The sequence below is a fragment of the Pholcus phalangioides genome, unplaced genomic scaffold (genome assembly GCF_987345545.1).
Source record: "Pholcus phalangioides strain wild (caught in Gottingen) unplaced genomic scaffold, Ppha-v1.0 ptg000011l_1, whole genome shotgun sequence".
Lineage (NCBI taxonomy): Eukaryota > Metazoa > Arthropoda > Arachnida > Araneae > Pholcidae > Pholcus > Pholcus phalangioides.
The window spans coordinates 2153447-2167673 of record NW_028301604.1 but is presented as its reverse complement, the minus strand read 5'-3'; the positions used below and the strand labels follow the sequence as shown (position 1 = coordinate 2167673).

Sequence of the window (14227 nt, the reverse complement as noted above, 5' to 3'; positions counted from 1 at the left end):
ATATCATTGTAGATGTATTTATTATCGATTGTCGTTGTAGCGATGTTTTGCTGCATATACAAATGCCGTATCGTATGCAATATTTTCTCATTTTATTCAAAATTTTTTTTCAATCCGAAAGGGGTTTCTTTTTTTTTTACTGGAAAAATGCACTATAATCTTTTCTCAAGGGAGGTGCATAAAATTTTTCGGGGGGGGGGGGGGGTAGGACGGGGCCACGAAAAATCCTGGCCTGGGGGCCCGGCACTAGCATGTGGGCGCCATGAGTTGCGGCCCTGAACGTGGAGGTGCGTCTGGTTTTTCTGTATATCGAAGCCCAATTTCCCGTATTTTTCTTGAGCAAATATGGTCAGTTTAGTTCAAAACGTTTCATTCAACATTGCAATCAGATATGCAAAATTCAATTCTAGTTTCCAAAATAATTTTGGCAACACCAAACTTATAAACAAGTGTAATGCGGTACATTTAAAGAAAGCCAAAAGCGATCCTTATGCCGATAACTTTTGATTAATTTCTTTTTCCTGGCTGGGAGATTTTTTAAACAATAATAATCATCAGCAATGGCGGATGATAACAACGCCACGGTCATAAAACCACCGAACATCTTGGTCTATACCGGCGAAGACGATTGTCAATGTCCTCATTACCTGAACGTCGTCAGCGGACTAAAATTCTGCCTGGACGCGGATTGTTACACGATCAACCTTCTGTCGAATTCCCAGGTCACCAGCGATCCTTGGCAAGAAAACTGCGTTGCTCTGGTCGTGTCCGGCGTCCGCCGGGATGGCCGTCTCCTCCCGAAAGGCGTCTCTGAAAAATTCCAGTCTTTCGCAACAGAAAAAGGAAGTGGCTCTTTCCTGTTGAATTTCTGTACGAATCTAGAGCTGCCATCTCTTGGCATTGGATGCGGCGTTCCGGCGAAGAACATCCGGGGACTCGTCCGCGTTAACTACAAGGAATGGAAAGACGTGGCCGTCATGAGGGAAGACTTGTCCTTCACTCTTGCTGGTATCAGCCAGGTTCTGGTGAGTGATGGTGGAGGGTCGCCAGTCGTTTACAAGTCCAACAACGTCCTTGTTTCTGAAGTCCATTTGGACCTCGATCCCGTCGTCGTCGTTAGTGGCGATGGAAGTGACTTTGAGTCGTTGAGCTCGACTAATAATGATAGACTGAGTATCCTGAGGGGTATACTTTCGGAATATTTTGGTTTAATCTGTGGTGCGAGTAAATTGCCAGAACTTAGTCCTTGTTTCACATTCACCAAAAATAAACTCCAAGAATCCCTTGACGACGTGTCTATTATGAACATTAAGAAGCCTGAATTGTATCTAGTGAAATATAACAAGTCTGGTAAATTACCCGAAGCGACCAGCAATTCATTACCCATATACATGGATGCTCCGGATGATGTGGTAAAGAAGCATTTCAATCGAGATAAGTTTTTTGAAGCTTTAAAAACGCAGCATTTTGGTCACCGTGTATTCTTTGTAGATGTTGTAACGTGCCGATGATCCCCCGGCGTAAAAGTCCGTAGTCACCGTCACGTTATCTTTGTCATAAATGTTACTAGTCTGCAGCTGTGATCGTATGGCGACGATCAAGGCCGATCGTGATGTTCGCCTGCGATCGCATGCAGATGAGGTGACCTTGAAGCCGATTGGCTTGATCAGACACGTGCGGTCGGATGTTTTTCCTTTAAATACCGGCCGTACGTTGTAACAGGTCTGATTCCGCGTTCGTCTAATCTTGTTCTGTTCAACTGAAGCCCTCTAGTAGGACGGTTCACCGTCTTACTACCGTATCTATTGGCCTTAGGCTGAATTGTTAAAATGCAATAATCTACATTATTTGAATCCGTTTTCCGGCAGGTCCGGAATCAAAATATAAAACAATCTTCACAGTCAAAGTTCTTCATTGCTGATCGAGGTGGTCCGGCCCTCAACCGAGAGGCCCCCGGAGCTGATCAAGGTGGTTCGGCCCTCAACCGAGAGGCCCCTGGAGCTGATCAAGGTGGTTCGGCCCTCAACCAAGAGGCCCCCCGGAGCTGAGCAAGGTGGTCCGGCCCTCAACCGAGAGGCCCCCAGGAACTGATCAAGGTGTTCCGGTTCTCAACTGAGAAAACTCCTCTGGTATTTACGGAAAAGCTAACAACATCGGATGTCCGATCGCTGCACAGGTTGACTGTTGTTGATCATCAATTGGTGAGCCAGTATCTTTACTGCTAACGTCAAATAGAGGGCTCCAAGATATACTAATCCATTGTTAAAATTAACTAACCCATATAATTGAATAAATAATAATATTTCATGCGAAAGTTTGTTTCTAATCATTTTCCACTTGTCGTTTGCCACTTTATTGCTGGATATTTCGAACCGGGCAAGCAACTCCCATAAGGGACGTTGCAATGTTGTTAGCACAACCATGGATGTACTCGACAATCTACAGAAATTTGAGGGTTCCATCATAATCGCCTCTTTGCAAACAAAGGGTAAAGGCCGCGGTAAAAATCAATGGCTCAGTCCACGTGGTTGTGCGATGTTTTCAATGTGTTTTTCTTTGTCATTGGCATCCAAACTTGGTCAGAGGCTTTCAGTCATGCAACAGATTATAACGCTAGCGAATGTACTTGCTGTACGTGGGCTAAGTGGGTATGAAAATATAGATATAAGACTGAAATGGCCTAATGATATATACTTCGGAAACAAATGTAAAATTGGCGGAGTCTTAGTTTCTTCATCGATCCAAGGCGACGAGGCTAAAGTATTCTTAGGATGTGGTGTCAACGTGTCTAATAATAAGCCGACGCTGTGTCTAAATGATATAATACAGTTTCATAATTCTACTTCGGGTTCAAATTTACCTGCGTTATCGAGAGAAGAGTTCATAGCAAGTTTTCTGAATGAGTTCGAGACTTTGGTCGATGATTTCCAGGCCAATGGTTCATGTCTGTTTGTGTCGCTGATGTATAAGTATTGGCTTCATTCCGATCAGAAAGTAACTGTGGATTTCTTGAAGGCAGATGCAACTATCACTGCCATTGACGATTATGGATTTCTTATTGTTGAAACTGAGAAAGGGGAAAAACTAAGGTTGCAACCTGATGGTAACAGTTTTGATCTTCTCAGAAATCTGATTTATTTAAAAAATTGATAGAGCAACTGAAATAGTTATTTTTTTAAATTGTTGCTGCATCACTGTGATAAGATGCGATGCCAATGAACATGTACCTTTGGACGATCTTGTGGTGAGTGTTTATAATGCATTTAAAAAAACTGAATTGCTGGTTCAGTTTGGTTATCTATTTCCTAATGCATGTGCTGTTATATCTCTATTTGGAAGCAAGAAGAGATAATGTTTCGCCTGAATTCTATGTAAATGATCCGTTATCACTGTGTTGAGATTTCTCCCACGAACTGTCTAAAGATTTGCAAGTAGCGTGTTTCCAAAGTTCCATTGCACAAAATAAGTGATGTGTATTATAACCATGCAGTTCAATTCATGCCTAGTGGGCAATTCAATTTTGTTTGATATTGTAGACATGCAGCGGGAAGAGTTGGCACTTCAAGAATGTTTTGAAATAGTGCCAATATGCCTTGTTGAAAATTTTTTTCATAAATGCTCGCATTGTAATAAGAGTGCTGCAATGACAATTATTGTAAAAACTGAACTTCTTTCTTAGTTTCCCCTCATTTACGAATGCTGGCTGTTTTTTGATTTTAAGTTGCACCTGATATTGTTATAGATATGTGATATTGTTAATGGTTTATTTGTTTTGTACAGTGCTACAATGGTTTATTTGTGTTGAAAAGCCAAAAAATATATAAATTTTATGTTTTCAGCCGAGACGAGTGTTCAGTTAATAAATTTTTTGCATTAATTTTTCTTGGATTAATTATTGATAGGTCTGAATATTTACAAGCGATATTGACAGCATTTGAAGTGACCAGAACTATTTCAAAATCAAATTAATTCTTTTTCATATATGTAAATTTTTAACTTGAGCACATCTAACTCTATGACCACCGTGTGGGGAAAGGCTGGCCTGGCTTATAAGGAGTACTGTGGTTTTTCTTTCATGGAATGAAAACGTCTTATACAGAGGCTTTCTTGAACTTTATATAATAAGTTTTCGTGATTTCACTGCCTCTTTTACTAAACTGGGAACTAAACGGGAAGATAATTTTAATCGTTGATTTCAATAAAAATTGAATTTGAAGTTGACTTCATTGAAAAAAAAGTTTCTTGTGAAAAGATATTACCTCAAGAAAAATACAAGATATATTAGGATATCAAATATGGGCGATAATTGGCCACCCAACCACAATTATTGTTAAAATTGAACAGAGTTGCCAACTATTATTAAAATCGCCAATGGCGGGAAATGAACTGCGAATCCCAGTAGAGATTACAATGCATACTATGAAATAAAGTATTTAACATGAAATTCAAAATATTACTTATTTGTAATTATCAAAATATTAGTTAAAAAATTTTTTGGTGAATCATTAATCAAGTGTTCGTTTAAAATACTTGAAAAAACTGCAATTTACAAAAAAAAATCGGTACGGCCAAAACTACATGAAAATACAGAAGTCTTCCTCCAAATACTGGACGTATGGTCGCCAATTATGAAATTTATTACATGTTACAACATACAATACAGACTCTATATATAAAAAACACATTCCCATTTATATATTAGCCCAAGGGATTACATAATCCGTCCAGGGCATATTGATAGTGTAGTATATATTGGGGTTGGCAACAGACCAATGGTGTATATAATTAAGATATAATATTCAGTCCTCACATTACATTCGTAAAGAGAGAAAAAAAGATGCATGTATAAAGGATTATTATTCAATTGTGTTGATTTTGTTTATGAGTAGTTTTTTGAATTAGTGTAGTGATTTTTCCGTTTTTATTTAGTTATTTAATCTATTATATACTTTAGGTGCTATGTATATGAAATGTTTTTGTATTATGGTTTTGTTTGGTTTGATTATGGCGTATTGAATTCCGTGTTGTCTTGTTTGTCTCTGCTGGTGTTTAATTTTGAACCAATCAGGATTTTTCTGAAACTTGGAGAATTTAAAGGAAGTTATTCGACTCCTGATGCGATTCAAGAAAGATCTTCGCAAAACATTAATGCATATGGCTGAAAGTAAGTGATTAAATAATACCATGGCCACCTGAGGGGGCAGGACGATTCGCGTATTATTTTTTTTCTTTTTATACTATAAATTCATTATTGGGGCCCACTAAAGATCCTAACCTAGGGTGCTCTGCTGCAGGAGGTGAGAGCCATGTATATTACATGACCATAAAGTTAAAGCAACCACGAAAGCGTGCTGTAATACGCGCGGATGGTGGTTTTAGAGCGCAACAATTTTTGTTTTTTGTCTGACGATAGGTGGAATAGGGAGCGGTAGGAACGACCCCCCATTCCCCCAAAAAATTGAATTAGCGTAGTCGGATGCGAGGTAGGCCGAGCCGTCTTAACGCATGGGCTTACCCGAACACGCCCTGAGGGCCTCGGAAAAACAAGGGGTAGAATTTTCCAGGTAGAGCCTCAGAGAGAGAGAGAGAAAAATCACTTTGCTCTGGAGGTGAGGTAGGTGGAAAATTGCCCTCCCGAAGAACCTGCAGATATATCCGCATATTAATGCTAAAATTCTTCACAAACTTCAGCTTCCGTCATTTGGGGGGTCGTTGCGCACCCCCCCCCCCCTCCTGTATTTTGAAAATACGCTAAAAGGGGTATTTTGCCCCCCTGGAAAAATTTGAAATGACGGCCCTGCCTGGCTTCAGTAAAAATTTGAATGATAAACTTGCAAATACAAGAAATAATCTGTTACATATTCTAATAGATGGCAGCAGTTATTATGAGAATACCTGGTTTTACCATTCTCTTTTCTATAGTTCGGGTTACCATCCGTCCTCTTTTTTGGTGTCAAAAGCGTCCTTTTGTCCTCCTTTTCAGGTTTCTAGAATCACTTTTTTTTCAGGGAAATTTTTTCTTTCACTCTGAAACTTATATCTCTTCATTGGCATGAGTGTTTGCGTGTGTATTTTTTCTCGCACAACATTTTTACACGCTTTGATCAATGTCCTCGAAATTTCCAGACAAATCCAAGTTGCCTCCAAGCAAGTCAGATGCTATTCTAACCATTAGACTGACAATATTTGCTCGAAAAAAATGCGTGAAGTTGGGCTTCTCTCGAAATGCGGGAAAATACGGGACATTGCTAATTATTGCCAAAATTGGCGATATACGTCAATAAAAACGTTTTTTGGCAAAGTTACTAACTGATGCTGAAATAACAGAAAATTCACCAATCTAGGGAAATGAAGTGCCACTTCAAATTGCAGTGAATTAAAAAAAAAATGTAAATATGTGAAATAAACATTCTTATTTGTAAGAATAATCATCTCATACATTTGTCATGGTTTTTTTTTTTAATTCACTGCAATTTGAAGTGAAGCTTCATTCATCGTGATGTATTTCATCATGAATTTGTGACTTGTGACATTTTTTACTTTTGGCATCATTTTTGGCGATAATTGTCCCGTATTTTTCAGCATTTCGAAGCCCAATTTCCTTTATTTTTCTCGAACGAATATGGTCAGTCAACCTATTTCATTCAGAAATAAAATATGATGCAAACAACACATGCTGCTCCCTCTGGCAAAAAAAAAAAAAAAAAAACCACTCCCAAAAGATTTAAAAAAGACTTCTGCGGGTATGGAAAGAAAACCCCCTCCTTGCTTTAAGTGAAGTAATAAAACTGACCAGAAAGTGAGCACAATTCATTAAATGCTAGGGGAGACGGACCGTTATTTTTTTCTATTTTGCTCGAACTCATAATGTGTGTGCTAGATACAGTTCAACCTCCCCTAACGGATACTCCCTGTTAACGGATACCTCCCCTTAGCGGACACTTTTCTGATACCCGGTCCCGTGGAATAGGGCTTTAATGTATTTCACTCCCCGTTAGTGGACACACTCGATAGCGGGCAGTAAAATCAAACTTCAATTTTTTCAAAACTCTAATTCATTATTTTTTTTTCCATTAATCGAGAATTTATCATATTCAACGGTGATAATGCATAATTCCAAGCTTGTATTGGTAAATATGATAATCCAGTAATCAATTACTTGATTAACGGAACATAACAGGAGTCCAGGATGGTGAATTCGAATGGTAATGTGTGTGTTGGTTTTGTTTGTTAATGCGTGTGAAGAAAACCAACATTACAAGTTTGATAATGTTGTTATGAATATGTTTTCATTTTCTCTTCACTTATTTTAATTTAATTCAATTTTTATTGTAAAATGCGTGTAGTGTACGTATGTACGGGTAAAAATAATTAATTGGTTTAATGAAGAAAGAATATAAATTTTTCCATATTTATCACATTTTCCATTTTTATTTGGGATTTATGCATAATCGCAGGTGAAGTGATAAATGTAGTGAAATTTCAAATCAAGCTTTCTTTATTGAGACAACTGGTGATTATGCATAACCACCGCACACACACCGATGTTCACTTTTACATACATACACACACAATGACATATACATTTTAACATTATAATTTATTGGAACTAATTGCGACCGAAGCCAAACGTCGTATAAATGTGAAAGTCGTATAAACGAGGTTCTACTGTACATCGTACCTCCCCATTAGCGAACACTCCCTGTTAGCGGACAAAATTTTTGTTCCCATGGGTGTCCGTTATCGAGAGGTTCTACTGTATATGTCAAAATGGGGAGACGTTTCAAGTCCAAGACTCAGGGCCTTAACTAGGTTGGGGCAACCCTGGGCCCCGAGTTGAATGTGGGGACCCCCAAAAGTTTACATTTGTTATTTTGTTTTGCGTAATAATTACCCTTTCAAGAGGGGCCCCAAGGAAAATCTGCCCCGGGGCCCTGAGAGGCACACTACGGCCCTGCCAAGACGATTGTATAGCTTTTAGGCCGTCATCGTCCTACTTCCCTTCCCCCTTTCAACCTGGTCTGAAATTCTAAAGGGGGGAAAAAATTAACCAATGGATGGTAATAAGCTCAATTATGCATAACTACCAATCGTTTCGGTAAGTTCGATACATTTTTCTAAATCTGTCACTTTTACCGGTAATTATGCATGATACCCGATTGAAGTTGGTAAGTATGAAGTATAATGTATAAATATGGAAGAAATCATGCGAAAATATCACTTAAATTCAACCACTAAGCAGTTCAAGGCCCCCCCCCCCGAAATGTGAGAAAATGACCGAAAAAAGGGGAAAAGATGGCCAAATCTATTGTTCTATCACTTTGGTCCCCCCAGGGCCGCAACTAGGGGCGGGGTGCAGGCGGGTCTGGTGCCCCGAGCACCGTACTAGAGGGGGCGCAAATTTCACTCTTTAATCTCTCCTTCAACATTATGAGGGGGCGCCAAAATGCATGCTTGCCCCGGCTGACCAAACATCTAGTTGCGGCCCTGGTCCTCCCCGAAGGAAATTTCTGGCTATGGGCCTGAATAAGTTAATGATGGGTACCTATATTTTGCCATAAAAACTAAATTGCAGTATTTTAACGTGTAAAAGGAACCCCTCGTATTTTTGAGACCCAATTTTCGGCAAAAAGGGTTCCTTATACACGTTAAAATACGGTAAATAAAAATAAATGTTATGAGAATAAGAAACATATAAATTATTATCAGCATTGTAATGTTAGCTTTCTCTACATTTATCAACATTCTTAAATATAAGTAACATCACTCATCGAATTTATCATCCTAGACTGAAATTTGAGCAAAATTCCTTGTAAATTTAAATAATTTATTGACGATTTATCATATTTACCAATTCGAGCTGGGGATTACACATATGTAATCACCGGTAAATGTGAAAAACAAAATTTATTAAACTTATAAAAATGCTTGGTAACTATGCATAATATCCGGTGATTATGCATAATATCCGGTGATTATGCATAATAGCCGGATTTATTAACCAATTTTTTTTCACCAGGTTTTCTAACCAATCCGTAACGGTGCCGATTTGCAGAATCAGAAACCAGCGTGCACTATGTTCGCACCCTAATACCAGACAAAGCCCGGGCTCTGTCCCGTTGAAGATATAAGCCCTTTACCCTGGTGGGTTGGGCCATGCTGGGGAGGATCGAGTAAGCTGGACCGAGTGCATATTTCGCAAGTGCACGGCGATTGTACGATTTTTTTCAGTGAAGAGCCCTATTCAGCCAATCACGAAGCTTCTTGGCTTAGGGTAATTCCCACTATCGTAATATCGAACGATCTGTTGCGCTTTCGGTCACAAAGCTTCGTTGTTAACATTATAACTTCGATTAACACGCTCATGGCCCCAAAAGGGTGGGCTGACAGGGTTCCAATCAGGGGACAAATACCATCATTTTTTGTTTTTTCATGCTATAAATTCACTATGGAAGGGCCCGTGAAAAGTCTGGCTTCTGGGCCTACCAAAGATCCCAGCCTAGGGGCCCTGTCCCAGGATGTGGCGGGGGGGGGGGTCAATCCGTAATCGGTGCAATGGTAAGAGCAAGACTTGCATAACGAAGGTTGTGGGTTCGATTTCCTCAAAGACGCGCTCTGTATTTTGTCCGAGTGGCGTGGTGGTAAGATGCCGTAAGATGGTGGTCTACCGCCGTGAAGGTTGCTGTCACGGTCCTGGGTTCGAACCCGAGGGAGGATATAGATAAGATATTTTCCCTAACGAACTTTAGGCGACCACCAATAGACAGCGCCTTCATTTATATCAAATACTGAAGCTTAGCTGCATCGCCATGTGCGAAGCATCTTAACCTTAAACATAACTATAATTGTTTCGACTTTCTGAGAAGCTTAGCTCTGCAGAAAGATGTTAAGTTTGGACAGAATATCAACCGATAGAATCCAATAACTTCCAAGCCAATAAAATAAAGCAGAACATCTTGACAACAACAACAAGGAATCTTGACAACTTAATGTAACCGAAAGCTTGAAAATACTTCTGTGATTGAAAAATTTAATTTAATCGGCGAGAGGAAGAACAGTGCTAATTCCAATTCCGCCTTCTTTATTTTTTTTTATCAATCGGTTCGATAAATTTAGATCTAAATATTGAATGTAAGAGCAGTACTATACCAGCCTCCCTTCATTGGTTGCAGGCATGTTAAGAACATTAAAGTTTCGAAACTTAAAACTTTATTATCTCAAATTGAAAATTTTGGATAAATACCGTTCTTCTAACCAATTTAGTTATACAGCTAGTGACCATTGTTCAAATTTTTGCCTTGCCCGAGAAGAGATTTGAAAAGATTCCCCCAATCGGTTAGCAACATGTGTTTAGCAAATTCTATAGCAATTTTAATTTTTTTTTTAAATTTTACCTACTTCTGTAACCATGACTTAAACGCTACTAAAAATGAATGAAAAAGAATGGAGGATTCCTTTAAACAGGGCAAACATTATTAGCTCTTAAAGTTTGATTTTTCTTGAGATTCACGGGGTTTCTAAAGCCCAAAGAAAAAAAAAACTTTTCAAAGATAAAAAGAAATCAAATGCTTTTACTATGCCTTCTTGATCATTTTGAGAGTTTTCCGTAACAGCTTATATAATTCCTTAGAAAATGAACGCAATGAAATAGCAAAACAGAAAAGACACTAATGCTGGATGACAGGTACAAATTGTAAAAGTCTCGGGAGAGGAACTTTTTCTGTTCATACTATCAACGGAGGAGAAGGAACTTTCAAAGAACATTGGTATATGTGCCTCTACTAACGGTACTGACAAATGTTCGAAGATAAGAAAGGACCAGAGGGAATCCCCAAGGATATAAAAAAGTCATTCCCCCTGATCGTTGTACAAGGGATTTGCTGTAGCTTAGTGATAATCTCCGGCATCCAACCAAGCTCTTTATAGAAGCAGTTGCGCTGAAAATAACTTCTGAGTCAACTTGGAATCTTGGACTGATCCGAAGTCACAAAATATCCCAACAAATAACCAAAATAAACAATCTTAGAAACCTAGCAATAGCTCAGAACACCTAACTATAGCCAAAAAACTGAACTCACATAAAAAAGATGAGATATGTATGCCATAAAAATATAGGGGTTAACATGGCATCACACTAACAATATAATACTTTGATTAAACCACTTAAAACGCCATTATTTCGTATGATGAGAGATTAAAGAGGATGCTATCATTTTAAACAAACACGGAAGTACTGTACTATATCACAGACAAAAACAGGGCCGCAACTATGGGGGAAGCAGGCGGGTCTGATGCTATGGATGCTGGACCAATGGGGGCGCCGAATTCACCCTTTAACTGCTCCTTCTGCATTATACGAGAGCTCCAAAATGCATACTTGCCCCGGCTGACAAAGTATCTAGTTGCGACCCTGATTGAAAATTTGCTGGATGAGAATATATTTACAAATTCTTCAAAATCCCGTTAACTAAAATTCACAGCTATGGCTTTAATCTGATAGAGAGAGAGAGCAAACAAAAATTTAAAAAATTGTTGAGATCTATTGATATACATCACGACTTTAAATTAAATTCTACAACTATTGTTTAAAATTTCAGTAGATGGAAAAATATTATAATTACAGGAATTATTTGATGCCATTAAGAGGAAGGTGAGAGACTTTTTCCATTTTATTTCAACTGTCTGTTTTAGTGCTGATTCCTCAATTGCTGAAGATTTTTTAAGCCTTTCAGCGTTCAAGTACCGCATAAAAAAACATTACCGGTATAGGCTTGCGTACGCCTCGAAATGCGCAAGAGTGTGCAATATTTTGCACTTTTTATAGCTTACTTTGCTCGTTATTTACCACCATTGCTGATTTTTTCCCCGCATACTTGGGAACTACTGTTCTGATGTTACAGTTGATCCGGGTGTTCTTTTTTGGAGTTCTGCGCTGAAATTTTTCATTGGTTATGTAATAAAAATTATCTGTATTTGAGAAATACACCTGTTAATTTGGATTCTGTGCCATCAAGTGTTTCGTACGGATAAAAAAGTTGGAAATTTCTGCTCCAGAAAGATAAGGAAGCAAACCCAAGACCATCTATTTTTTAAATTACTATTCAAGTAAAGAACTATGTATGTAACGTATACTTGAAGACTCGAGATGGTGGATATATTTAACAAGTACATAACCTAACACGTACGTCTTGCATGAAGATAATTGTTTTTGAAGTGTAAAATTTTTGTCGTTGTTTTTCTCGGCCCAGATGGAAACCATGGCAATCACTAAGAAAAACTAAATTCATGATAAAAGAGTCACACCGCAGCTAACGAAGATAATTAGTTTCGCAATCGCTTTCGTTAGCCCAAACGCGATTTCCCATAGATTTCTATGTAAAATCGCTTAATTCGTTCCAGGTACGGCACAAATTAGAAGATAAGTTATCATAAAGCATCACTTTAAAAAGGAAAAACTCACCAAAGGCTGAAATGCACAGCTGCAAAATGAATGATGAAGAAGAATTTACAAGAAGAGATGACAAACTGAAAATCTTTTTATTTTGCACCATGTTCACAACCCATTCGGGTCGGTACCCAGTCGTAGATGTCCTCTTATAAGTACAAGTACAACGCCACAACAGGCAAATTGCCCAACGAGGTGGCTGACTTAAGACCCTCATAGATCCCCGAGCCATTTCCCCCCCCCCCCCGGAACCCCCAATGAATCGGTACATGCGGGAATGTGCGTGTACGTGTAGTGCAACCTGACGTAAAGTTTTTTTTTGTTTCTGTGTAATGCTTGTGATGTGTAGTGCTGCCATCTGCCATCAGTTTTTCTAACTATGAGTGAAGTGTTATGATTGAATGATTTATCGTTGTAGGACTGTTGCTCTCTGTGGCGAGACTTTTTAACGGGGAGATCGGCTCGCATTTGCGCCTTGAAGTTGGGAACCACAGAAAACCAACTTCAGCCGACCGCCACTGTGGGGTTCGAAGCCGGATCCTCTCATCGCGAGTCCGTCACTATATGATGTATAGTGCCGTTTTAACGCATGGGCCCACCCGGGCACGGCCCGGGGGCCTCAAATAGAAGAGGGACCTCACAAAAACGAGATCTGGTTGAAAATTTATAGGATTTACCTGGTAGGGCCTCCGAAAAACCATTTGGCCCGGGGGCCTATGATACTCTTAAGACGGCCCTGATGATGTGATGTGGTCAGCTCATTTCTGTGTTTCAGATGCAGACGGGAAAAGATATACAGTGGAACTCCCATAACTGACACTCCCCGTTAACGCATCATCGGATACTTTTTTTTTTAATTACGTCGAACGAACGAACACCCTTCGTCAGCGGAAAAAAAGCTTCGGTCCCAAGGGCGTCTGTTATCGGGAGGTTCTACTGTAATAAAGACGTAAAAGATTTTGTACCAAAGTGTCCCGACCGATCAGTTTGATGCTAAGATTCTAGCACCGAAAGACCATGTGCAATGAAAACATTCAAGTCTAGGTTCTTATTTCTTAATACATTTTTTGTTCTGCTGAGTCATTTTTTTTCTCACACGAAATGAGAAATGACTCGATCAAAAGCTTTCTGGAGGAGAAATAGAGGCGGCATATATGGATGGAAAATGATTCTGAGGCGGACATAAATTAATCGGGCTTTAAAGACTGTAATTCATGAAATGATTATGCTCATATTCAGTTCACAACGCTGCTGTGTTATATGAGCGCGCGCGCATCCATGTAAACTAAAATGCCCGTTAGCCGAATCCGTATTCGGTTGAGGTAGATATTCGTTATATTTTCGTTAGCCGAGGTAAAAACATCGCGAAAAAAAATCTTCGTTAAACGAAAAATTCGTAAGCCGAGGTATGTCATTGTGCAAATTAACGTATGGTAAGTATTCTTAGAAGTTCGGATATAACACACTTGCGTATAACCCGTTTTATTCTTTTTTTCAAGCCAGCAGAATCACCGTTAGATGACACTCGTTCATGAAGTTTGCTTTAAAAATAAAGAAATCTGAAATCTCTGACTTTTTTTTTGGAAGCGAAACAACAGCTGTTCGGCTCGTTTTTTTAAATTTCTGTTCGGCTTCATTTTCCACGCTATTGCATATTGTTGCGCCATTTTTTTTTTCCGATTGATATGTCACAGAAGATCGCTGCAGTAACGAACTGCGTGTGTATGCCAGTGCATCCACGTGCTTCGCGCTCTAATTCTAAAGCGTGGGCGAAACGGAACC

The 14227-nt window shown here is 39.1% G+C and overlaps 2 protein-coding genes across 2 annotated transcripts; both read left to right on the top strand.

The window, feature by feature from the left end:
• The first annotated feature begins 560 nt into the window (after nt 1-560).
• Nucleotides 561-1511, top strand: LOC149079937 (biotin--protein ligase-like). The gene has a single exon (XM_089238566.1). The coding sequence runs from the start codon at nt 561-563 to the stop codon at nt 1509-1511; it is 951 nt and encodes a 316-aa protein (XP_089094692.1).
• Nucleotides 1512-2421: 910 nt separating this feature from the next.
• On the top strand, nt 2422-3150 carry LOC149079936 (biotin--protein ligase-like). Its single transcript, XM_089238564.1, has one exon. The coding sequence runs from the start codon at nt 2422-2424 to the stop codon at nt 3148-3150; it is 729 nt and encodes a 242-aa protein (XP_089094690.1).
• Nucleotides 3151-14227: the final 11077 nt, after the last annotated feature.